General features: G+C 52.5%; 1 protein-coding gene across 1 annotated transcript in view; it reads left to right on the top strand.

Moving 5' to 3' along the window:
- The window catches only part of IFT172 (intraflagellar transport 172), a 94,231-nt gene that overhangs the window by 11,910 nt on the left and 56,235 nt on the right, over positions 1 to 26,086 (top strand). The window contains exons 8-20 of the mRNA XM_040426871.1: positions 2,735 to 2,949; positions 3,032 to 3,155; positions 3,950 to 4,045; positions 4,166 to 4,327; positions 4,762 to 4,815; positions 6,464 to 6,567; positions 6,640 to 6,725; positions 12,434 to 12,546; positions 12,717 to 12,884; positions 13,015 to 13,151; positions 13,634 to 13,741; positions 20,672 to 20,756; positions 24,914 to 25,006. Of these exons, the coding sequence (XP_040282805.1) occupies positions 2,735 to 2,949; positions 3,032 to 3,155; positions 3,950 to 4,045; positions 4,166 to 4,327; positions 4,762 to 4,815; positions 6,464 to 6,567; positions 6,640 to 6,725; positions 12,434 to 12,546; positions 12,717 to 12,884; positions 13,015 to 13,151; positions 13,634 to 13,741; positions 20,672 to 20,756; positions 24,914 to 25,006 (1,545 nt within the window). The remainder of the gene's footprint in view (positions 1 to 2,734; positions 2,950 to 3,031; positions 3,156 to 3,949; positions 4,046 to 4,165; positions 4,328 to 4,761; positions 4,816 to 6,463; positions 6,568 to 6,639; positions 6,726 to 12,433; positions 12,547 to 12,716; positions 12,885 to 13,014; positions 13,152 to 13,633; positions 13,742 to 20,671; positions 20,757 to 24,913; positions 25,007 to 26,086) is intronic.

The following is a 26,086-nucleotide window of genomic DNA, read 5'->3' as shown; positions in this document are numbered from 1 at the left end:
AGGAGATCTCCTGTACGCTCCTCTGTATATCGGACACATCATCTGCAGATCTCCTGTACGCTCCTCTGTATATCGGACACATTATCAGATCTCCTGTACGCTCCTCTGTATATCGGACACATTATCAGATCTCCTGTACGCTCCTCTGTATATCGGACACATTATCAGGAGATCTCCTGTACGCTCCTCTGTATATCGGACACATTATCTGCAGATCTCCTGTACGCTCCTCTGTATATCGGACACATTATCAGATCTCCTGTACGCTCCTCTGTATATCGGACACATTATCAGATCTCCTGTACGCTCCTCTGTATATCGGACACATTATTATCAGATCTCCTGTACGCTCCTCTGTATATCGGACACATTATCAGGAGATCTCCTGTACGCTCCTCTGTATATCGGACACATTATCTGCAGATCTCCTGTACGCTCCTCTGTATATCGGACACATTATCTGCAGATCTCCTGTACGCTCCTCTGTATATCGGACACATTATCAGGAGATCTCCTGTACGCTCCTCTGTATATCGGACACATTATCAGATCTCCTGTACGCTCCTCTGTATATCGGACACATTATCAGATCTCCTGTACGCTCCTCTGTATATCGGACACATTATCAGATCTCCTGTACGCTCCTCTGTATATCGGACACATTATCAGGAGATCTCCTGTACGCTCCTCTGTATATCGGACACATTATCAGATCTCCTGTACGCTCCTCTGTATATCGGACACATTATCTGGAGATCTCCTGTACGCTCCTCTGTATATCAGACACATTATCTGCAGATCTCCTGTACGCTCCTCTGTATATCGGACACATTATCAGATCTCCTGTACGCTCCTCTGTATATCGGACACATTATCAGGAGATCTCCTGTACGCTCCTCTGTATATCGGACACATTATCAAGAGATCTCCTGTACGCTCCTCTGTATATCGGACACATTATCAGATCTCCTGTACGCTCCTCTGTATATCGGACACATTAGGAGGAGATCTCCTGTACGCTCCTCTGTATATCGGACACATTATCAGGAGATCTCCTGTACGCTCTGTATATCGGACACATTAGGAGGAGATCTCCTGTACGCTCCTCTGTATATCGGACACATTATCTGGAGATCTCCTGTACGCTCCTCTGTATATCGGACACATTATCAGGAGATCTCCTGTATGCTCCTCTGTATATCGGACACATTAGGAGGAGATCTCCTGTACGCTCCTCTGTATATCGGACACATTATCTGCAGATCTCCTGTACGCTCCTCTGTATATCGGACACATTATCAGATCTCCTGTACGCTCCTCTGTATATCGGACACATTATCAGATCTCCTGTACGCTCCTCTGTATATCAGACACATTATCTGCAGATCTCCTGTACGCTCCTCTGTATATCGGACACATTATCAGATCTCCTGTACGCTCCTCTGTATATCGGACACATTATCAGGAGATCTCCTGTACGCTCCTCTGTATATCGGACACATTATCAGGAGATCTCCTGTACGCTCTGTATATCGGACACATTAGGAGGAGATCTCCTGTACGCTCCTCTGTATATCGGACACATTATCTGGAGATCTCCTGTACGCTCCTCTGTATATCGGACACATTATCAGGAGATCTCCTGTACGCTCCTCTGTATATCGGACACATTAGGAGGAGATCTCCTGTACGCTCCTCTGTATATCGGACACATTATCTGCAGATCTCCTGTACGCTCCTCTGTATATCGGACACATTATCAGATCTCCTGTACGCTCCTCTGTATATCGGACACATTATCAGATCTCCTGTACGCTCCTCTGTATATCGGACACATTATCTGCAGGTCTCCTGTACGCTCCTCTGTATATCGGACACATTAGGAGGAGATCTCCTGTACGCTCCTCTGTATATCGGACACATTAGGAGGAGATCTCCTGTACGCTCCTCTGTATATCGGACACATTATCAGGAGATCTCCTGTACGCTCTGTATATCGGACACATTACGAGGAGATCTCCTGTACGCTCCTCTGTATATCGGACACATTATCTGGAGATCTCCTGTACGCTCCTCTGTATATCGGACACATTATCAGGAGATCTCCTGTACGCTCCTCTGTATATCGGACACATTATCAGATCTCCTGTACGCTCCTCTGTATATCGGACACATTATCAGGAGATCTCCTGTACGCTCCTCTGTATATCGGACACATTATCAGATCTCCTGTACGCTCCTCTGTATATCGGACACATTATCAGATCTCCTGTACGCTCCTCTGTATATCGGACACATTAGGAGGAGATCTCCTGTACGCTCCTCTGTATATTGGACACATTATTATCAGATCTCCTGTACGCTCCTCTGTATATCGGACACATTATCAGGAGATCTCCTGTACGCTCCTCTGTATATCGGACACATTATCAGGAGATCTCCTGTACGCTCCTCTGTATATCGGACACATTATCTGCAGATCTCCTGTACGCTCCTCTGTATATCGGACACATTATCAGATCTCCTGTACGCTCCTCTGTATATCGGACACATTATCAGGAGATCTCCTGTACGCTCCTCTGTATATCGGACACATTATCAGATCTCCTGTACGCTCCTCTGTATATCGGACACATTAGGAGGAGCGTTCCCGTGGCGGTGTCACGGTGATGTGGGCTCGTAGGCAGGCTGGTACTGTTGCACTGGTCATTTATGAACCCGTCCTGTGTTTCAGGGGAAGCTCGCCACCCATCCCTGCCCCCCGTACGCCCTGGCCTGGGCATCCAGCAGCATCGTTGCTGGTGGCTGTGATAAGAAGCTTGTGGCTTATGGTCGAGAAGGACAAGTCATCCAGACTTTTGACTACAGCCGAGACCCTAGTGAGCGGGAGCTGAGCGTGGCTGTCACTAGTCCTAGTGGGCAGTCTGTAGTGGTCGGCAGCCATGACAGGTAGGTTGAAGGCACACGGGGTTATACAATGGTTCGGGCCCCCCCCCCCTCCATCCTCACGGTTATTCACCCTCTTCTGCAGATTGCGAGTGCTGAACTGGAGCGCCCGCAGGGGATTGTGGGAAGAATCGCGGCCCAAGGACATCCCCAACCTGTACAGCATCACGGCTCTGGCCTGGAAGAGGGACGGCTCCAGACTCTGCGCAGTAAGTACCCCTATGTGTGTCAGCGGGGCTGCAGTTGAGTCTGGGGGAGTGGCCCCTGCTTTGTGCACAGGAGGGGCATTTACTCTGTGTGCTTGGGTGGGGCTTCTGCTGTGTGCGTGGGTGGGGCTTCTGCTGTGTGCGTGGGTGGGGCTTCTGCTGTGTGCGTGGGTGGGGCTACTGCTGTGTGCGTGGGTGGGGCTACTGCTGTGTGCGTGGGTGGGGCTACTGCCGTGTGCGTGGGTGGGGCTACTGCTGTGTGCGTGGGTGGGGCTTCTGCCGTGTGCGTGGGGTGGGGCTACTGCTGTGTGCGTGGGGGGGGGCTACTGCCGTGTGCGTGGGTGGGGCTTCTGCCATGCGCTTGGGTGGGGCTACTGCCGTGTGCGTGGGTGGGGCTACTGCCATGCGCTTGGGTGGGGCTTTTGCCATGCGCTTGGGTGGGGCTTCTGCTGTGTGCGTGGGGTGGGGCTACTGCTGTGTGCATGGGTGGGGCTACTGCTGTGTGCGTGGGGGGGGGGGCTACTGCCGTGTGCTTGGGGGGGGCTACTGCCATGCGCCTGGGTGGGCCTACTGCTGTGTGCGTGGGGGGGGCTACTCCTGTGTGCGTGGGGGGGCTACTGCTGTATGGGTGGGGCTACTGCTTTGTGCGTGGGTGGGGCTTCTGCTGTGTGCGTGGGTGGGGCTACTGCTATGTGCATGGGACAGACTACTGCTTGGTGATTGGGCGGTATGTTCTCTTGTGTATTGGGGGGACTACAGTTGTACATAGGAGGCGCTAGCACTTACCTCTTCTCCAGGGCACGCTGTGTGGAGGGGTGGAGCAGTTTGACTGCTGCCTGCGACGTTCCATCTACAAAAATAAGTTTGAGATGACCTATGTTGGACCAAGTCAGGTAAGTTACCACAACCCCTGCCAAGGGATATGGGGGCACCCATGCAGCCAACCCAGGAAGATGGGGGCACCCATACTCCCAGCCCAGGAACTGAGGTACTAGCCCTGTGTCTGCGTGCAGGTGATTGTGAAGAACCTCTCCTCGGGGACTCGTGTGGTGCTGAAGTCTCATTATGGATATGAGGTCGATGAGGTGAAGATTTTGGGGAAGGATCGATTCCTGGTCGCTCATACGTCTGACACTTTGCTTCTCGGAGACCTGGTTTCCAACCGGCTGAGTGAGGTATGACTGCGCACTACTAGATGCCTCCTACCTCTCTAGGGGCGGACCGAGAACTTAAAGTGGCCCTGGAAAAAAACCTAAAAGTGGCCCTCACGTTGTAGGTGGGGCAACATAAGTAGTAGTGGTCAATACAAGTTAGCAGAGCCGGTAATACCACAGTGCAGCACAAAATATCTTCCCACAGCGCAGTACGAAATACTCCCCCAGAATCTGTGGTGGCCATCAAGAGATGCCACGTTCCGTCCTCCACTTGTCTCATGGACATGGAGCAGATGCTGATGAGGCGAGATGCTGCCCCCAGTAGTGTGTACCCGGCCGGCGCCATACTACCTACTGCATCCTACTGTGATGTTCTAGGAGGCGTGGTCGGGGGGCGTCTCAGTGAGGCATGTCCTAGCCTGGTACCTCGGCTGATCTTTCTATGTCTTCTGCAGGTGGCGTGGCCCGGCTCCGGAGGCAACGAGAAATTCTTCTTTGAAAATGAGAATGTAAAAATTGGCTTCATATCAAACTACTACTACTCCAACCAGTCACTGTACTCCGCCACAACATACTACTACTCCAACCGGTCAATGTACCGGATCCGCCACAACATACTACTACTCCAACCGGTCACTGTACTCCGCCACAACATACTACTACTCCAACCGGTCACTGTACCGGATCCGCCACAACATACTACTACTCCAACCGGTCACTGTACCGGATCCGCCACAACATACTACTACTCCAACCGGTCACTGTACTCCGCCACAACATACTACTACTCTAACCGGTCACTGTACCGGATCCGCCACAACATACTACTACTCCAACCGGTCACTGTACCGGATCCGCCACAACATACTACTACTCCAACCGGTCACTGTACTCCGCCACAACATACTACTACTCCAACCGGTCACTGTACTGCGCCACAACATACTACTACTCCAACCGGTCACTGTACTGCTCCACAACATACTACTACTCCAACCGGTCACTGTACTCCACCACAACATACTACTACTCCAACCGGTCACTGTACTCCGCCACAACATACTACTACTCCAACCAGTCACTGTACTCCGCCACAACATACTACTACTCCAGCCGGTCACTGTACTCCGCCACAACATACTACTACTCCAGCCGGTCACTGTACTCCGCCACAACATACTACTACTCCAACCAGTCACTGTACTCCGCCACAACATACTACTACTCCAACCGGTCACTGTACTCCGCCACAACATACTACTACTCCAACCGGTCACTGTACTCCGCCACAACATACTACTACTCCAACCGGTCACTGTACCGGATCCGCCACAACATACTACTACTCCAACCGGTCACTGTACCGGATCCGCCACAGCATACTACTACTCCAACCGGTCACTGTACTCCGCCACAACATACTACTACTCCAACCGGTCACTGTACTCCGCCACAACATACTACTACTCCAACCGGTCACTGTACTCCGCCACAACATACTACTACTCCAACCGGTCACTGTACTCCGCCACAACATACTACTACTCTAACCAGTCACTGTACTCCGCCACAACATACTACTACTCCAACCGGTCACTGTACTCCGCCACAGCATACTACTACTCCAACCGGTCACTGTACTCCGCCACAACATACTACTACTCCAACCGGTCACTGTACTCCGCCACAACATACTACTACTCCAACCTGTCACTGTACTCCGCCACAACATACTACTACTCCAACCAGTCACTGTACTCCGCCACAACATACTACTACTCCAACCAGTCACTGTACTCCGCCACAACATACTACTACTCCAACCGGTCACTGTACTCCGCCACAACATACTACTACTCCAACCGGTCACTGTACTCCGCCACAACATACTACTACTCCAACCGGTCACTGTACTCCGCCACAGCATACTACTCCTCCAACCGGTCACTGTACTCCGCCACAACATACTACTATTCCAACCGGTCACTGTACTCCGCCACAGCATACTACTACTCCAACCAGTCACTGTACTCCGCCACAACATATTACTACTCCAACCAGTCACTGTACTCTGCCACAACATACTACTACTCCCATCAGACCTCTGTATGTGACGGCAGTATGCTGGGGGTACTTACGGACTTCTCCCTGTGACAGGTCTGCATGATCTTCAATGCCGGGGAGCTGACCCTGGTGGAGTATGGAAGTAACGAGGTGCTGGGGAGTGTCCGCACAGAGTTCATGAACCCCCATCTCATCAGGTGAGTGCAAAGGGTTAAAAACTCCAGAGCCCCCCAAAACCCCGGACCTCCTGACCCTCATCTTCATTACAGTGTGCGGCTGAACGAGCGGAAACAGCGAGGCACGGAGGACAACAAGAAGCTGGCCTACCTTATAGACATGAAGACCATAGCCATAGGTACCTACCTCATACACTGACCTCAGCTGTAGACACCTACCCCCCCTGTCCTCATACACTGACCCCAGCTATAGACACCTACCCCCCCCTGTCCTCATACACTGACCCCAGCTATAGACACCTACCCCCCCTGTCCTCATACACTGACCCCAGCTATAGACACCTACCCCCCCCCTGTCCTCATACACTGACCTCAGCTATAGACACCTACCCCCCCTGTCCTCATACACTGACCCCAGCTATAGACACCTACCCCCCCCTGTCCTCATACACTAACCCCAGCTATAGACACCTACCCCCCCCTGTCCTCATACACTGACCTCAGCTATAGACACCTACCCCCCCCTGTCCTCATACACTGACCTCAGCTATAGACACCTACCCTCCTGTCCTTATACACTGACCCCAGCTATAGACACCTACCCCCCCCTGTCCTCATACACTGACCTCAGCTATAGACACCTACCCCTCCTGTCCTCATACACTGACCTCAGCTATAGATACCTACCCCCCCTGTCCTCATACACTGACCCCAGCTATAGATACCTACCCCTCCTGTCCTCATACACTGACCTCAGCTATAGACACCTACCCCTCCTGTCCTCATACACTGACCTCAGCTATAGACACCTACCCCTCCTGTCCTCATACACTGACCTCGACTATAGACACCTACCCCCCCTGTCCTCATACACTGACCTCAGCTATAGACACCTACCCCTCCTGTCCTCATACACTGATCTCAGCTATAGACACCTACCCCCCCTGTCCTCATACACTGACCCCAGCTATAGACACCTACCCCTCCTGTCCTCATACACTGACCCCAGCTATAGACACCTACCCCCCCTGTTCTCATACACTGACCTCAGCTATAGACACCTACCCCTCCTGTCCTCATACACTGACCTCAGCTATAGACACCTACCCCCCCTGTTCTCATACACTGACCCCGCTATAGACACCTACCCCTCCTGTCCTCATACACTGACCTCAGCTATAGACACCTACCCCCCCGTCCTCATACACTGACCTCAGCTATAGACACCTACCCCTCCTGTCCTCATACACTGACCCCAGCTATAGACACCTACCCCCCCCCTGTCCTCATACACTGACCTCAGCTATAGACACCTACCCCTCCTGTTCTCATACACTGACCTCAGCTATAGACACCTCCCCCCCCCCGTCCTCATACACTGACCCCAGCTATAGACACCTACCCCACTGACCTCAGCTATAGACACCTACCCCCCTGTCCTCATACACTGACCCCAGCTATAGACACCTACCCCCCCCCCTGTCCTCATACACTGACCCCAGCTATAGACACCTACCCCCCCCCTGTCCTCATACACTGACCCCAGCTATAGACACCTACCCCCCCCTGTCCTCATACACTGACCCCAGCTATAGACACCTACCCCCTCCTGTCCTCATACACTGACCTCAGCTATAGATACCTACCCCTCCTGTCCTCATACACTGATCTCAGCTATAGATACCTACCCCTCCTGTCCTCATACACTGATCTCAGCTATAGATACCTACCCCTCCTGTCCTCATACACTGACCCCAGCTATAGACACCTACCCCTCCTGTCCTCATACACGGATCTCAGCTATAGACACCTACCCCTCCTGTCCTCATACACTGACCTCAGCTATAGATACCTACCCCTCCTGTCCTCATACACTGACCCCAGCTATAGACACCTCCCCCCCCCCCCCCCGTCCTCATACACTGACCCCAGCTATAGACACCTACCCCACTGACCTCAGCTATAGACACCTACCCCCCTGTCCTCATACACTGACCCCAGCTATAGACACCTACCCCCCCCCTGTCCTCATACACTGACCCCAGCTATAGACACCTACCCCCCCTGTCCTCATACACTGACCCCAGCTATAGACACCTACCCCCCCTGTCCTCATACACTGACCTCAGCTATAGATACCTACCCCTCCTGTCCTCATACACTGACCCCAGCTATAGACACCTACCCCTCCTGTCCTCATACACTGACCCCAGCTATAGACACCTACCCCTCCTCTCCTCATACACTGACCCCAGCTATAGACACCTACCTTTCCTGTCCTCATACACTTACCTCAGCTATAGACACCTACCCCCCTGTCCTCATACACTGATCTCAGCTATAGATACCTACCCCCCCTGTCCTCATACACTGACCCCAGCTATAGACACCTACCTCTCCTCTCCTCATACACTGACCCCAGCTATAGACACCTACCCCTTCTGTCCTCATACACTGATCTCAGCTATAGACACCTACCCCTCCTGTCCTCATACACGGATCTCAGCTATAGACACCTACCCCTCCTGTCCTCATACACTGACCCCAGCTATAGACACCTACCCCCCTGTCCTCATACACTGACCTCAGCTATAGACACCTACCCCTCCTGTCCTCATACACTGACCTCAGCTATAGACACCTACCCCCCCCCCCCTGTCCTCATACACTGACCCCAGCTATAGACACCTACCCCCCCCCTATCCTCATATACTGACCCCAGCTATAGACACCTACCCCTCCTCTCCTCATACACGGATCTCAGCTATAGACCCCTACCCCTCCTGTCCTCATACACTGACCCCAGCTATAGACACCTACCCCTCCTGTCCTCATACACGGATCTCAGCTATAGACACCTACCCCTCCTGTCCTCATACACTGACCCCAGTTATAGACACCTACCCCCCCCCCCCCCGTCCTCATACACTGACCCCAGCTATAGATACCTACCCCTCCTGTCCTCATACACTGATCTCAGCTATAGATACCTACCCCTCCTGTCCTCATACACTGATCTCAGCTGTAGACACCTACCCCTCCTGTCCTCATACACTGATCTCAGCTATAGATACCTACCCCTCCTGTCCTCATACACTGACCTCAACTATAGACACCTACCCCTCCTGTCCTTATACAATGACCCCAGCTATAGACACCTACCCCCCTGTCCTCATACACTGATCTCAGCTATAGACACCTACCCCTCCTGTCCTCATATACTGACCTCAGCTATAGACACCTACCCCTCCTTTCCTCATACACTGACCCCAGCTATAGATACCTACCCCTCCTGTCCTCATACACTGACCCCAGCTATAGACACCTACCCCTCCTGTCCTCATACACTGACCCCAGCTATAGACACCTACCCCTCCTGTCCTCATACACTGACCCCAGCTATAGACACCTACCCCTCCTGTCCTCATACACTGACCCCAGCTATAGACACCTACCCCTCCTGTCCTCATACACTGACCCCAGCTATAGACACCTACCCCCCCTGTCCTCATACACTGACCTCAGCTATAGATACCTACCCCTCCTGTCCTCATACACTGACCCCAGCTATAGATACCTACCCCTCCTGTCCTCATACACTGACCCCAGCTATAGACACCTACCCCCCCTGTCCTCATACACTGACCCCAGCTATAGACACCTACCCCCCTGTCCTCATACACTGACCCCAGCTATAGATACCTACCCCTCCTGTCCTCATACACTAACCCCAGCTATAGACACCTACCCCCCCTGTCCTCATACACTGACCCCAGCTATAGAGACCTACCCCCTCCTGTCCTCATACACTGACCCCAGCTATAGATACCTACCCCTCCTGTCCTCATACACTGACCCCAGCTATAGACACCTACCCCTCCTGTCCTCATACACTGACCCCAGCTATAGAGACCTACCCCCTCCTGTCCTCATACACTGACCCCAGCTATAGACACCTACCCCTCATCTCCTCATACACTGACCCCAGCTATAGACACCTACCCCTCCTGTCCTCATACACGGATCTCAGCTATAGACACCTACCCCTTGTGTCCTCATACACTGACCCCAGCTATAGATACCTACCCCTCCTGTCCTCATACACTGATCTCAGCTATAGACACCTACCCTCCCACCTGTCCTCATACACTGACCCCAGCTATAGATACCTACCCCCCCCTGTCCTCATAGACTGACCCAAGCTATAGACACCTACCCCTCCTCTCCTCATACACGGATCTCAGCTATAGACACCTACCCCTCCTGTCCTCATACACTGACCCCAGTTATAGACACCTACCCCTCCTGTCCTCATACACGGATCTCAGCTATAGACACCTACCCCTCCTGTCCTCATACACTGACCCTAGTTATAGACACCTACCCCCCCTGTCCTCATACACTGACCCCAGCTATAGATACCTACCCCCCCTTTCCTCATACACTGACCCCAGCTATAGACACCTACCCCTCCTGTCCTCATACACTGACCCCAGCTATAGATACTTACCCCTCCTGTCCTCATACACTGACCTCAGCTATAGACACCTACCCCCCCTGTCCTCATACACTGACCTCAGCTATAGACACCTACCCCCCTGTCCTCATACACTGACCTCAGCTATAGACACCTACCCCCCTGTCCTCATACACTGATCTCAGCTATAGACACCTACCCCCCCTGTCCTCATACACTGACCTCAGCTATAGACACCTACCCCCCTGTCCTCATACACTGACCCCAGCTATAGATACCTACCCCTCCTGTCCTCATACACTGACCCCAGCTATAGACACCTACCCCTCCTCTCCTCATACACTGACCTCAGCTATAGACACCTACCCCTCCTGTCCTCATACACTGACCTCAGCTATAGATACCTAACCCTCCTGTCCTCATACACTGACCCCAGCTATAGACACCTACCCCCCCTGTCCTCATACACTGACCCCAGCTATAGACACCTACCCCCCCTGTCCTCATACACTGACCCCATCTATAGACACCTACCCCTCCTATCCTCATACACTGACCTCAGCTATAGACACCTACCCCTCCTGTCCTCATACACTGATCCCAGCTATAGATACCTACCCCCCCCTGTCCTCATACACTAACCCCAGCTATAGACACCTACCCCTCCTGTCCTCATACACTGACCCCAGCTATAGAGACCTACCCCCCCTGTCCTCATACACAGACCCCAGCTATAGACACCTACCCCCCCTGTCCTCATACACTGACCCCAGCTATAGACACCTACCCCCCCTGTCCTCATACACTGACCCCAGCTATAGACACCTACCCCTCCTGTCCTCATACACTGATCTCAGCTATAGACGCCTACCCCCCCCCTGTCCTCATACACTAACCCCAGCTATAGACACCTACCCCCCCTGTCCTCATACACTAACCCCAGCTATAGACACCTACCCCCCCTGTCCTCATACACTAACCCCAGCTATAGACACCTACCCCCCCTGTCCTAATACACTGACCCCAGCTATAGACACCTACCCCCCCTGTCCTCATACACTGATCCTAGCTATAGACACCTACCCCCCCTGTCCTCATACACTGACCCCAGCTATAGATACCTACCCCTCCTGTCCTCATACACTGACCCCAGCTATAGATACCTACCCCTCCTGTCCTCATACACTGATCCCAGCTATAGACACCTACCCCCCTGTCCTCATACACTGATCTTAGCTCTAGTGACCTTCCTGACTTGTACTGTGATGATCCATGTTTGAGCTTTTTGCATCCGTAGTATGTTTAATATGAGTGGGTGGATGATGGTGGTAGTAGTTTGGTTGTTCTGATGCAGGCTCACATACAACAGTTATTAACTCTTCTTTCCTGACATCCTCCTTTATTTTGCAGTGGACCTGCTGTCTGGGTATAATTTGGGTATGGTCACTCATGACACCAAAATCGACTGGTTGGAGCTGAATGAAACCGGACATAAACTGCTCTTCAGAGATAAGAAGCTTCGGGTGAGAGGAATGATCCGGCCCCAGTCTAAACTAAACGCCCCATCATCCCAGAGACTGTCCTCCTGTATCCTCTGTGCTCTGCTCCATCAGGTCCTGTGTCCTTCTCTCTTTCTGCCATGCTGCTCTTCGTATGTTTTGTCCTCTTACTCTTGACGCTTCTCGTGTTGCAGCTGCACCTTTTTGATGTGTCCGATGGACAGAAGACGACCATCCTGAATTACTGCTCCTACGTCCAGTGGGTGCCTGGAAGCGACGTGGTGGTGGCGCAGAACCGGAGTAATCTGTGTGTCTGGTACAATATCGATTCTCCAGAGAGGGTCACCATGTTCCCGCTGAAGGTAGTAATAATAGGTGCCATCCAGGACCAAAGCTGTAGCCATGAGCACAGGGCGGCTGTAGAGAAGGGTGGGCGATGAATAGATCCCACCTGTCACACAATGTGGCTGACGGCTGTTCTGATTTATATAGGGTGACATTGTGGAGCTGGAGCGCAGCGAGGGGAAGACTGAAGTCATCGTCACTGAAGGGGTTAATACCGTGTCTTACACTCTGGATGAGGGATTGATAGAGTTTGGCACGGCCATCGATGACGGAGACTATTACCGGTAAAATACTTGTGATAGTGGTAAAGTATGCGTGTACAGTGTGCTTTCGAATTGGGGCTCATTCGACTGTATCTGTTTTTGCGGTACGCAAATTGCGGATCTGCAAAACACTAATACCGGCCGTGCGCGTTCTGCTTTTTGTGGATTGGATTATCCTTCTGTGTAGAAATGCCTATTTTTGTCGACAATTTCGGACAATAGGACATGTTCTATCTTTTTTGCGGAGTCACAGAACGGAAGTACGGATGAAGATACCACACGGTTTGCTGCCGCATCTTTTGCAGCCCCATTGAAATGAATGCATTTTAAATTGCTTAATGAATGTAGAGAGAAATGTTCGGTCATGTGAACGGGCCCTCATGGTGATGCCTGGACACGGTCACATGATCAGTGTCCCGAGTAATGCCTGATAACAGAGCTCGTCTCTATGGTCAGACCGCTTCCTCCTCACCTATGTTGTACCTTCTCCATATTCCCGGCAGAGCTGCAGCTTTCCTCGAGACATTAGAGATGTCCTCAGAGACTGAAGCCATGTGGAAGAGTCTCAGCAAGCTCGCTCTGGAGGCCAGGCACCTGCATGTGGCCGAGAGGTAAGTGCCCATTGTCCACATCAGTACCGGAGGACGAGGGCTCTACGAGAAAAGTCCAAGGATCAGAGGAGGAGAATGTCAGTGTCGGCACCTTGTACTCCTACATTAATATTTGTCATATTAGATATTAGTTAGTTGTTGGGGGTTGTGACGACAAGCTGTGACGTTCTCTCCTCGTGAATTTGCCAGTGACACTGGGAATTGGGATCTTCCAGCATTGGTAGGGCACTGGGAGGAGAGGAGCGGTACAGGGGATACAAGGAGGATGAGGGGTGTACGAGGAACATCCAGAGATCAGAGGAGGAGAGGAGCGGTACAGGAGATACAAGGAGGATGAGGGGTGTACGAGGAAAGTCCAGAGGTCAGAGGAGAAGAGGAGCGGTACAGGAGATACAAGGAGGACGAGGGGTGTACGAGGAACATCCAGAGATCACAGGAGGAGAGGAGCGGTACAGGAGATACAAGGAGGATGAGGGGTGTACGAGGAACATCCAGAGATCACAGGAGGAGAGGAGCGGTACAGGAGATACATGGAGGATGAGGGGTGTACGAGGAACATCCAGAGATCAGAGGAGGAGAGGAGCGGTACAGGAGATACAAGGAGGATGAGGGGTGTACGAGGAACATCCAGAGATCAGAGGAGGAGAGGAGCGGTACAGGAGATACATGGAGGATGAGGGGTGTACGAGGAACATCCAGAGATCACAGGAGGAGAGGAGCGGTACAGGAGATACATGGAGGATGAGGGGTGTACGAGGAACATCCAGAGATCAGAGGAGGAGAGGAGCGGTACAGGAGATACAAGGAGGATGAGGGATGTACGAGGAACATCCAGAGATCAGAGGAGGAGAGGAGCGGTACAGGAGATACAGTACAAGGAGGGTGAGGGGTGTACGAGGAACATCCAGAGATCAGAGGAGGAGAGGAGCGGTACAGGAGATACATGGAGGATGAGGGGTGTACGAGGAACATCCAGAGATCACAGGAGGAGAGGAGCGGTACAGGAGATACAAGGAGGATGAGGGGTGTACGAGGAACATCCAGAGATCAGAGGAGGAGAGGAGCGGTACAGGAGATACAAGGAGGATGAGGGGTGTACGAGGATCATCCAGAGATCAGAGGAGGAGAGGAGCGGTACAGGAGATACAAGGAGGGTGAGGGGTGTACGAGGAACATCCAGAGATCAGAGGAGGAGAGGAGCGGTACAGGAGATACAAGGAGGATGAGGGGTGTACGAGGAACATCCAGAGATCAGAGGAGAGGAGCGGTACAGGAGATACAAGGAGGATGAGGGGTGTACGAGGATCATCCAGAGATCAGAGGAGGAGAGGAGCGGTACAGGAGATACAAGGAGGGTGAGGGGTGTACGAGGAACATCCAGAGATCAGAGGAGGAGAGGAGCGGTACAGGAGATACAAGGAGGGTGAGGGGTGTACGAGGAAAGTCCAGAGATCACAGGAGGAGAGGAGCGGTACAGGAGATACAAGGAGGAGGAGGGGTGTATGAGGAACATCCAGAGATCAGAGGAGAGGAGCGGTACAGGAGATACAAGGAGGATGAGGGGTGTACGAGGAAAGTCCAGAGATCACAGGAGGAGAGGAGCGGTACAGGAGATACAAGGAGGATGAGGGGTGTACGAGGAAAGTCCAGAGATCACAGGAGGAGAGGAGCGGTACAGGAGATACAAGGAGGATGAGGGATGTACGAGGAACATCCAGAGATCAGAGGAGGAGAGGAGCGGTACAGGAGATACAAGGAGGATGAGGGGTGTACGAGGAAAGTCCAGAGGTCAGAGGAGGAGAGGAGCGGTACAGGAGATACAAGGAGGATGAGGGATGTACGAGGAAAGTCCAGAGATCACAGGAGGAGAGGAGCGGTACAGGAGATACAAGGAGGATGAGGGGTGTACGAGGAACATCCAGAGATCAGAGGAGGAGAGGAGCGGTACAGGAGATACAAGGAGGATGAGGGGTGTACGAGGAACATCCAGAGATCACAGGAGGAGAGGAGCGGTACAGGAGATACAAGGAGGATGAGGGGTGTACGAGGATCATCCAGAGATCAGAGGAGGAGAGGAGCGGTACAGGAGATACAAGGAGGGTGAGGGGTGTACGAGGAACATCCAGAGATCAGAGGAGGAGAGGAGCGGTACAGGAGATACAAGGAGGATGAGGGGTGTACGAGGATCATCCAGAGATCAGAGGAGGAGAGGAGCGGTACAGGAGATACAAGGAGGGTGAGGGGTGTATGAGGAACATCCAGAGATCAGAGGAGGAGAGGAGCGGTACAGGAGATACAAGGAGGGTGAGGGGTGTACGAGGAAAGTCCAGAGATCACAGGAGGAGAGGAGCGGTACAGGAGATACAAGGAGGACGAGGGGTGTACGAGGAAAGTCCAGAGATGAGAGGAGGAGAGTAGCGGTACAGGAGATACAAGGAGGATGAGGGGTGTATGAGGAACATCCAGAGATCAGAGGAGAGGAGCGGTACAGGAGATACAAGGAGGACGAGGGGTGTACGAGGAAAGTCCAGAGATGAGAGGAGGAGAGGAGCGGTACAGGAGATACAAGGATGATGAGGGGTGTATGAGGAACATCCAGAGATCAGAGGAGAGGAGCGGTACAGGAGATACAAGGAGGATGAGGGGTGTACGAGGAACATCCAGAGATCAGAGGAGGAGAGGAGCGGTACAGGAGATACAAGGAGGACGAGGGGTGTACGAGGAACATCCAGAGATCAGAGGAGGAGAGGAGCGGTACAGGAGATACAAGGAGGAACAGGAGATACAAGGAGGACGAGGGGTGTACGAGGAAAGTCCAGAGATCAGAGGAGGAGAGGAGCGGTACAGGAGATACAAGGAGGATGAGGGATGTACGAGGAAAGTCCAGAGATCAGAGGAGGAGAGGAGCGGTACAGGAGATAAAAGGAGGATGAGGGGTGTACGAGGAACATCCAGAGATCAGAGGAGGAGAGGAGCGGTACAGGAGATACAAGGAGGATGATGGATGTACAAGGAAAGTCCAGAGGAGGAGAGGAGCGGTACAGGAGATACAAGGAGGACGAGGGGTGTACGAGGAAAGTCCAGAGATCAGAGGAGGAGAGGAGCGGTACAGGAGATACAAGGAGGATGAGGGGTGTACGAGGAACATCCAGAGATCAGAGGAGGAGAGGAGCGGTACAGGGGATACAAGGAGGATGAGGGATGTACAAGGAAAGTCCAGAGGAGGAGAGGAGCGGTACAGGAGATACAAGGAGGACGAGGGGTGTACGAGGAAAGTCCAGAGATCAGAGGAGGAGAGGAGCGGTACAGGAGATACAAGGAGGATGAGGGGTGTATGAGGAACATCCAGAGATCAGAGGAGAGGAGCGGTACAGGAGATACAAGGAGGATGAGGGGTGTACGAGGAACATCCAGAGATCAGAGGAGGAGAGGAGCGGTACAGGAGATACAAGGAGGACGAGGGGTGTACGAGGAACATCCAGAGATCAGAGGAGGAGAGGAGCGGTACAGGAGATACAAGGAGGAACAGGAGATACAAGGAGGACGAGGGGTGTACGAGGAAAGTCCAGAGATCAGAGGAGGAGAGGAGCGGTACAGGAGATACAAGGAGGATGAGGGATGTACGAGGAAAGTCCAGAGATCAGAGGAGGAGAGGAGCGGTACAGGAGATAAAAGGAGGATGAGGGGTGTACGAGGAACATCCAGAGATCAGAGGAGGAGAGGAGCGGTACAGGAGATACAAGGAGGGTGAGGGGTGTACGAGGAAAGTCCAGAGATCACAGGAGGAGAGGAGCGGTACAGGAGATACAAGGAGGACGAGGGGTGTACGAGGAAAGTCCAGAGATGAGAGGAGGAGAGGAGCGGTACAGGAGATACAAGGATGATGAGGGGTGTATGAGGAACATCCAGAGATCAGAGGAGAGGAGCGGTACAGGAGATACAAGGAGGATGAGGGGTGTACGAGGAACATCCAGAGATCAGAGGAGGAGAGGAGCGGTACAGGAGATACAAGGAGGACGAGGGGTGTACGAGGAACATCCAGAGATCAGAGGAGGAGAGGAGCGGTACAGGAGATACAAGGAGGAACAGGAGATACAAGGAGGACGAGGGGTGTACGAGGAAAGTCCAGAGATCAGAGGAGGAGAGGAGCGGTACAGGAGATACAAGGAGGATGAGGGATGTACGAGGAAAGTCCAGAGATCAGAGGAGGAGAGGAGCGGTACAGGAGATAAAAGGAGGATGAGGGGTGTACGAGGAACATCCAGAGATCAGAGGAGGAGAGGAGCGGTACAGGAGATACAAGGAGGATGATGGATGTACAAGGAAAGTCCAGAGGAGGAGAGGAGCGGTACAGGAGATACAAGGAGGACGAGGGGTGTACGAGGAAAGTCCAGAGATCAGAGGAGGAGAGGAGCGGTACAGGAGATACAAGGAGGATGAGGGGTGTACGAGGAACATCCAGAGATCAGAGGAGGAGAGGAGCGGTACAGGGGATACAAGGAGGATGAGGGGTGTACGAGGAACATCCAGAGATCAGAGGAGGAGAGGAGCGGTACAGGAGATACAAGGAGGATGAGGGATGTACAAGGAAAGTCCAGAGGAGGAGAGGAGCGGTACAGGAGATACAAGGAGGACGAGGGGTGTACGAGGAAAGTCCAGAGATCAGAGGAGGAGAGGAGCGGTACAGGAGATACAAGGAGGATGAGGGGTGTATGAGGAACATCCAGAGATCAGAGGAGAGGAGCGGTACAGGAGATACAAGGAGGATGAGGGGTGTACGAGGAACATCCAGAGATCAGAGGAGGAGAGGAGCGGTACAGGAGATACAAGGAGGACGAGGGGTGTACGAGGAACATCCAGAGATCAGAGGAGGAGAGGAGCGGTACAGGAGATACAAGGAGGATGAGGGGTGTACGAGGAACATCCAGAGATCAGAGGAGGAGAGGAGCGGTACAGGAGATACAAGGAGGACGAGGGGTGTACGAGGAACATCCAGAGATCAGAGGAGGAGAGGAGCGGTACAGGAGATACAAGGAGGATGAGGGGTGTACGAGGAAAGTCCAGAGGTCAGAGGAGGAGAGGAGCGGTACAGGAGATACAAGGAGGACGAGGGGTGTACGAGGAACATCCAGAGATCACAGGAGGAGAGGAGCGGTACAGGAGATACAAGGAGGGTGAGGGGTGTACGAGGAACATCCAGAGATCAGAGGAGGAGAGGAGCGGTACAGGAGATACAAGGAGGGTGAGGGGTGTACGAGGAAAGTCCAGAGATCACAGGAGGAGAGGAGCGGTACAGGAGATACAAGGAGGATGAGGGGTGTACGAGGAGCATCTAGAGATCACAGGAGGAGAGGAGCGGTACAGGAGATACAAGGAGGATGAGGGATGTACGAGGAACATCCAGAGATCAGAGGAGGAGAGGAGCGGTACAGGAGATACAAGGAGGATGAGGGGTGTACGAGGAAAGTCCAGAGGTCAGAGGAGGAGAGGAGCGGTACAGGAGATACAAGGAGGATGAGGGATGTACGAGGAAAGTCCAGAGATCACAGGAGGAGAGGAGCGGTACAGGAGATACAAGGAGGATGAGGGGTGTACGAGGAACATCCAGAGATCAGAGGAGGAGAGGAGCGGTACAGGAGATACAAGGAGGATGAGGGGTGTACGAGGAACATCCAGAGATCACAGGAGGAGAGGAGCGGTACAGGAGATACAAGGAGGATGAGGGGTGTACGAGGATCATCCAGAGATCAGAGGAGGAGAGGAGCGGTACAGGAGATACAAGGAGGGTGAGGGGTGTACGAGGAACATCCAGAGATCAGAGGAGGAGAGGAGCGGTACAGGAGATACAAGGAGGACGAGGGGTGTACGAGGAACATCCAGAGATCAGAGGAGGAGAGGAGCGGTACAGGAGATACAAGGAGGACGAGGGGTGTACGAGGAAAGTCCAGAGATCAGAGGAGGAGAGGAGCGGTACAGGAGATACAAGGAGGATGAGGGATGTACGAGGAAAGTCCAGAGATCAGAGGAGGAGAGGAGCGGTACAGGAGATAAAAGGAGGATGAGGGGTGTACGAGGAACATCCAGAGATCAGAGGAGGAGAGGAGCGGTACAGGAGATACAAGGAGGATGATGGATGTACAAGGAAAGTCCAGAGGAGGAGAGGAGCGGTACAGGAGATACAAGGAGGACGAGGGGTGTACGAGGAAAGTCCAGAGATCAGAGGAGGAGAGGAGCGGTACAGGAGATACAAGGAGGATGAGGGATGTACAAGGAAAGTCCAGAGGAGGAGAGGAGCGGTACAGGAGATACAAGGAGGACGAGGGGTGTACGAGGAACATCCAGAGATCAGAGGAGAGGAGCGGTACAGGAGATACAAGGAGGATGAGGGGTGTACGAGGAACATCCAGAGATCAGAGGAGGAGAGGAGCGGTACAGGAGATACAAGGAGGACGAGGGGTGTACGAGGAACATCCAGAGATCACAGGAGGAGAGGAGCGGTACAGGAGATACAAGGAGGATGAGGGGTGTACGAGGAACATCCAGAGATCAGAGGAGGAGAGGAGCGGTACAGGAGATACATGGAGGATGAGGGGTGTACGAGGAAAGTCCAGAGATCAGAGGAGGAGAGGAGCGGTAAAGGGGATACATGGAGGATGAGGGGTGTACGAGGAACATCCAGAGATCAGAGGAGGAGAGGAGCGGTACAGGAGATACATGGAGGATGAGGGGTGTACGAGGAACATCCAGAGATCACAGGAGGAGAGGACCGGTACAGGAGATACAAGGAGGATGAGGGGTGTACGAGGATCATCCAGAGATCAGAGGAGGAGAGGAGCGGTACAGGAGATACAAGGAGGATGTACAAGGAAAATTCAGAGATGAATTTGTGTGGATGATGCTGACGTCGTTAACCTGTGGTTTTCTTCTCAGGTGTTTCTCAGCGCTGGGAGATGTCGCCAAGGCTAAATTTCTGCGTGAGACCAATGAGATTGCAGATCAGACAGCCGATGAATTTGTGAGTTTCATATTTATCCTGTTCATGTATCGGTGCACTTGTTATTTATATGACTGACCTGTGCGGTCAGCTGCTCCTCTGTAGATGGGTGCGGTCAGCTGCTCCTCTGTAGATGGGTGCGGTCAGTAGTACTGCTCCTCTGTAGATGGGTGCGGTCAGCTGCTCCTCTGTAGATGGGTGCGGTCAGTAGTACTGCTCCTCTTTTGATGGGGTGAGGTCAGTAGTACTGCTCCTCTTTTGATGGGGTGAGGTCAGTAGCACTGCTCCTCTGTAGATGGGTGAGGTCAGTAGTACTGCTCCTCTTTTGATGGGGTGAGGTCAGTAGTACTGCTCCTCTGTAGATGGGTGAGGTCAGTAGTACTGCTCCTCTTTTGATGGGGTGAGGTCAGTAGTACTGCTCCTCTGTAGATGGGTGCGGTCAGTAGCACTGCTCCTCTGTAGATGGGTGAGGTCAGTAGTACTGCTCCTCTGTAGATGGGTGCCGTCAGTAGCACTGCTCCTCTGTAGATGGGTGCGGTCAGTAGTACTGCTCCTCTGTAGATGGGTGCGGTTAGTAGTACTGCTCCTCTGTAGATGGGTGCGGTCAGTAGTACTGCTCCTCTGTAGATGGGTGCGGTTAGTAGTACTGCTCCTCTGTAGATGGGTGCAGTCAGTAGTACTGCTCCTCTGTAGATGGGTGCGGTCAGTAGCACTGCTCCTCTGTAGATGGGTGCGGTCAGTAGCACTGCTCCTCTGTAGATGGGTGCGGTCAGTAGCACTGCTCCTCTGTAGATGGGTGAGGTCAGTAGTACTGCTCCTCTGTAGATGGGTGCGGTCAGCTGCTCCTCTGTAGATGGGTGCGGTCAGCTGCTCCTCTGTAGATGGGTGCGGTCAGTAGTACTGCTCCTCTGTAGATGGGTGCGGTCAGCTGCTCCTCTGTAGATGGGTGCGGTCAGTAGTACTGCTCCTCTGTAGATGGGTGCGGTCAGTAGTACTGCTCCTCTGTAGATGGGTGCGGTCAGCTGCTCCTCTGTAGATGGGTGCGGTCAGTAGTACTGCTCCTCTGTAGATGGGTGCGGTCAGTAGTACTGCTCCTCTGTAGATGGGTGCGGTCAGCTGCTCCTCTGTAGATGGGTGCGGTCAGTAGTACTGCTCCTCTGTAGATGGGTGCGGTCAGTAGCACTGCTCCTCTGTAGATGGGTGCGGTCAGTAGCACTGCTCCTCTGTAGATGGGTGCGGTCAGTAGTACTGCTCCTCTGTAGATGGGTGCGGTCAGTAGTACTGCTCCTCTGTAGATGGGGTGCGGTCAGTAGTACTGCTCCTCTGTAGATGGGTGCGGTCAGTAGCACTGCTCCTCTGTAGATGGGTGCGGTCAGTAGTACTGCTCCTCTGTAGATGGGGTGCGGTCAGTAGTACTACTCCTCTGTAGATGGGGTGCGGTCAGTAGCACTGCTCCTCTGTAGATGGGTGCGGTCAGTAGTACTGCTCCTCTGTAGATGGGGTGCGGTCAGTAGTACTGCTCCTCTGTAGATGGGTGCGGTCAGTAGTGCTGCTCCTCTGTAGATGGGGTGCGGTCAGTAGCACTGCTCCTCTGTAGATGGGGTGCGGTCAGTAGTACTGCTCCTCTGTAGATGGGTGCGGTCAGTAGTGCTGCTCCTCTGTAGATGGGGTGCGGTCAGTATTACTGCTCCTCTGTAGATGGGTGCGGTCAGTAGTACTGCTCCTCTGTAGATGGGTGCGGTCAGTAGTACTGCTCCTCTGTAGATGGGTGCGGTCAGTAGCACTGCTCCTCTGTAGATGGGTGCGGTCAGTAGCACTGCTCCTCTGTAGATGGGTGCGGTCAGTAGTACTGCTCCTCTGTAGATGGGTGCGGTCAGTAGTACTGCTCCTCTGTAGATGGGGTGCGGTCAGTAGTACTGCTCCTCTGTAGATGGGTGCGGTCAGTAGCACTGCTCCTCTGTAGATGGGTGCGGTCAGTAGTACTACTCCTCTGTAGATGGGTGCGGTCAGTAGTACTGCTCCTCTGTAGATGGGTGAGGTCAGTAGTACTGCTCCTCTTTTGATGGGGTGAGGTCAGTAGTACTGCTCCTCTGTAGATGGGTGCGGTCAGTAGCACTGCTCCTCTGTAGATGGGTGAGGTCAGTAGTACTGCTCCTCTGTAGATGGGTGCCGTCAGTAGCACTGCTCCTCTGTAGATGGGTGCGGTCAGTAGTACTGCTCCTCTGTAGATGGGTGCGGTTAGTAGTACTGCTCCTCTGTAGATGGGTGCGGTCAGTAGTACTGCTCCTCTGTAGATGGGTGCGGTTAGTAGTACTGCTCCTCTGTAGATGGGTGCAGTCAGTAGTACTGCTCCTCTGTAGATGGGTGCGGTCAGTAGCACTGCTCCTCTGTAGATGGGTGCGGTCAGTAGCACTGCTCCTCTGTAGATGGGTGCGGTCAGTAGCACTGCTCCTCTGTAGATGGGTGAGGTCAGTAGTACTGCTCCTCTGTAGATGGGTGCGGTCAGCTGCTCCTCTGTAGATGGGTGCGGTCAGCTGCTCCTCTGTAGATGGGTGCGGTCAGTAGTACTGCTCCTCTGTAGATGGGTGCGGTCAGCTGCTCCTCTGTAGATGGGTGCGGTCAGTAGTACTGCTCCTCTGTAGATGGGTGCGGTCAGTAGTACTGCTCCTCTGTAGATGGGTGCGGTCAGCTGCTCCTCTGTAGATGGGTGCGGTCAGTAGTACTGCTCCTCTGTAGATGGGTGCGGTCAGTAGTACTGCTCCTCTGTAGATGGGTGCGGTCAGCTGCTCCTCTGTAGATGGGTGCGGTCAGTAGTACTGCTCCTCTGTAGATGGGTGCGGTCAGTAGCACTGCTCCTCTGTAGATGGGTGCGGTCAGTAGCACTGCTCCTCTGTAGATGGGTGCGGTCAGTAGTACTGCTCCTCTGTAGATGGGTGCGGTCAGTAGTACTGCTCCTCTGTAGATGGGGTGCGGTCAGTAGTACTGCTCCTCTGTAGATGGGTGCGGTCAGTAGCACTGCTCCTCTGTAGATGGGTGCGGTCAGTAGTACTGCTCCTCTGTAGATGGGGTGCGGTCAGTAGTACTACTCCTCTGTAGATGGGGTGCGGTCAGTAGCACTGCTCCTCTGTAGATGGGTGCGGTCAGTAGTACTGCTCCTCTGTAGATGGGGTGCGGTCAGTAGTACTGCTCCTCTGTAGATGGGTGCGGTCAGTAGTGCTGCTCCTCTGTAGATGGGGTGCGGTCAGTAGCACTGCTCCTCTGTAGATGGGGTGCGGTCAGTAGTACTGCTCCTCTGTAGATGGGTGCGGTCAGTAGTGCTGCTCCTCTGTAGATGGGGTGCGGTCAGTATTACTGCTCCTCTGTAGATGGGTGCGGTCAGTAGTACTGCTCCTCTGTAGATGGGTGCGGTCAGTAGTACTGCTCCTCTGTAGATGGGTGCGGTCAGTAGCACTGCTCCTCTGTAGATGGGTGCGGTCAGTAGCACTGCTCCTCTGTAGATGGGTGCGGTCAGTAGTACTGCTCCTCTGTAGATGGGTGCGGTCAGTAGTACTGCTCCTCTGTAGATGGGGTGCGGTCAGTAGTACTGCTCCTCTGTAGATGGGTGCGGTCAGTAGCACTGCTCCTCTGTAGATGGGTGCGGTCAGTAGTACTGCTTCTCTGTAGATGGGTGCGGTCAGTAGTACTACTCCTCTGTAGATGGGGTGCGGTCAGTAGCACTGCTCCTCTGTAGATGGGTGCGGTCAGTAGTACTACTCCTCTGTAGATGGGTGCGGTCAGTAGTACTGCTCCTCTGTAGATGGGGTGCGGTCAGTAGTACTACTCCTCTGTAGATGGGTGCGGTCAGTAGTGCTGCTCCTCTGTAGATGGGGTGCGGTCAGTAGTACTGCTCCTCTGTAGATGGGTGCGGTCAGTAGTACTGCTCCTCTGTAGATGGGTGCGGTCAGTAGTACTGCTCCTCTGTAGATGGGTGCGGTCAGTAGCACTGCTCCTCTGTAGATGGGTGAGGTCAGTAGTACTGCTCCTCTGTGTGGGGTCAGTAGTACTGCTCCTCTGTGTGGGGTCAGTAGTACTGCTCCTCTGTGTGGGGTCAGTAGTACTGCTCCTCTGTGTGGGGTCAGTACATACATATCGTCTGTGGGGGGCGCCCTCATATTATGTCATGTTTTTTCTATTTCCAGGGAGGTGATGGCTCAAGAAATTACAAGGTTCAAGCTCGACTTGCCATGTTGGTCAGGAACTACAAACTGGCTGAGATGATATTCCTGGAACAAGTAAGTGGGCAGCATTGTATCTGTATCTAATGTGTGCTGTATACCATGTGTGGTAGATAATGCCACCCTGTGATGTCTAATATGTCATATATACCATGTGCTGGGGATAATACCATACTGTGATATCTAATATGTCATATATACCATGTGCTGGGGATAATACCATCCTCTGATATCTAATATATCATATATACCATGTGTGGTGGATAATGCCACCCTGTGATGTCTAATATGTCATATATACCATGTGCTGGGGATAATACCATCCTCTGATATCTAATACGTCATATATACCATGTGCTGGGGATAATACCATCCTCTGATATCTAATATGTCATATATACCATGTGCTGGGGATAATACCAGCCTGCGATATCTAATATGTCATATATACCATGTGCTGGGGATAATACCATCCTCTGATATCTAATATATCATATATCCCATGTGCTGGGGATACTACCATCCTCTGATATCAAATATGTCATATATTCCATGTGCTGGGGATACTACCATCCTCTGATATCTAATATGTCATATATACCATGTGCTGGGGATAATACCACCCTGTGATATCTAACATGTCATATATACCATGTGCTGGGGATAATACCATCCTCTGATATCCAATATGTCATATATACCATGTGCTGGGGATAATACCATCCTCTGATATCTAATATGTCTTATATACCAAGTGCTGGGGATAATACCACCCTGTGATATCTAATATGTAATATATACCATGTGCTGGGAATAATACCATCCTCTGATATATAATATGTCATATATACCATGTGCTGGGGATAATACCATCCTCTGATATCTAATATGTCATATATACCATGTGCTGGGGATAATACCATCCTCTGATATCTAATATGTCATATATACCATGTGCTGGGGATAATACCATCCTCTGATATCTAATATGTCATATATCCCATGTGCTGGGGATACTACCATCCTCTGATATCTAATATGTCATATATACCATGTGTGGTAGATAATACCACCCTGTGATGTCTAATATGTCATATATACCATGTGCTGGGGATAATACCACCCTGTGATGTCTAA

The sequence above is a fragment of the Bufo bufo genome, chromosome 4 (genome assembly GCF_905171765.1).
Source record: "Bufo bufo chromosome 4, aBufBuf1.1, whole genome shotgun sequence".
NCBI classification, from domain to species: Eukaryota; Metazoa; Chordata; class Amphibia; order Anura; family Bufonidae; genus Bufo; species Bufo bufo.
The sequence above is the reverse complement of the archived record's forward strand: the minus strand, read 5'-3'. Positions and strand labels throughout refer to the sequence as shown.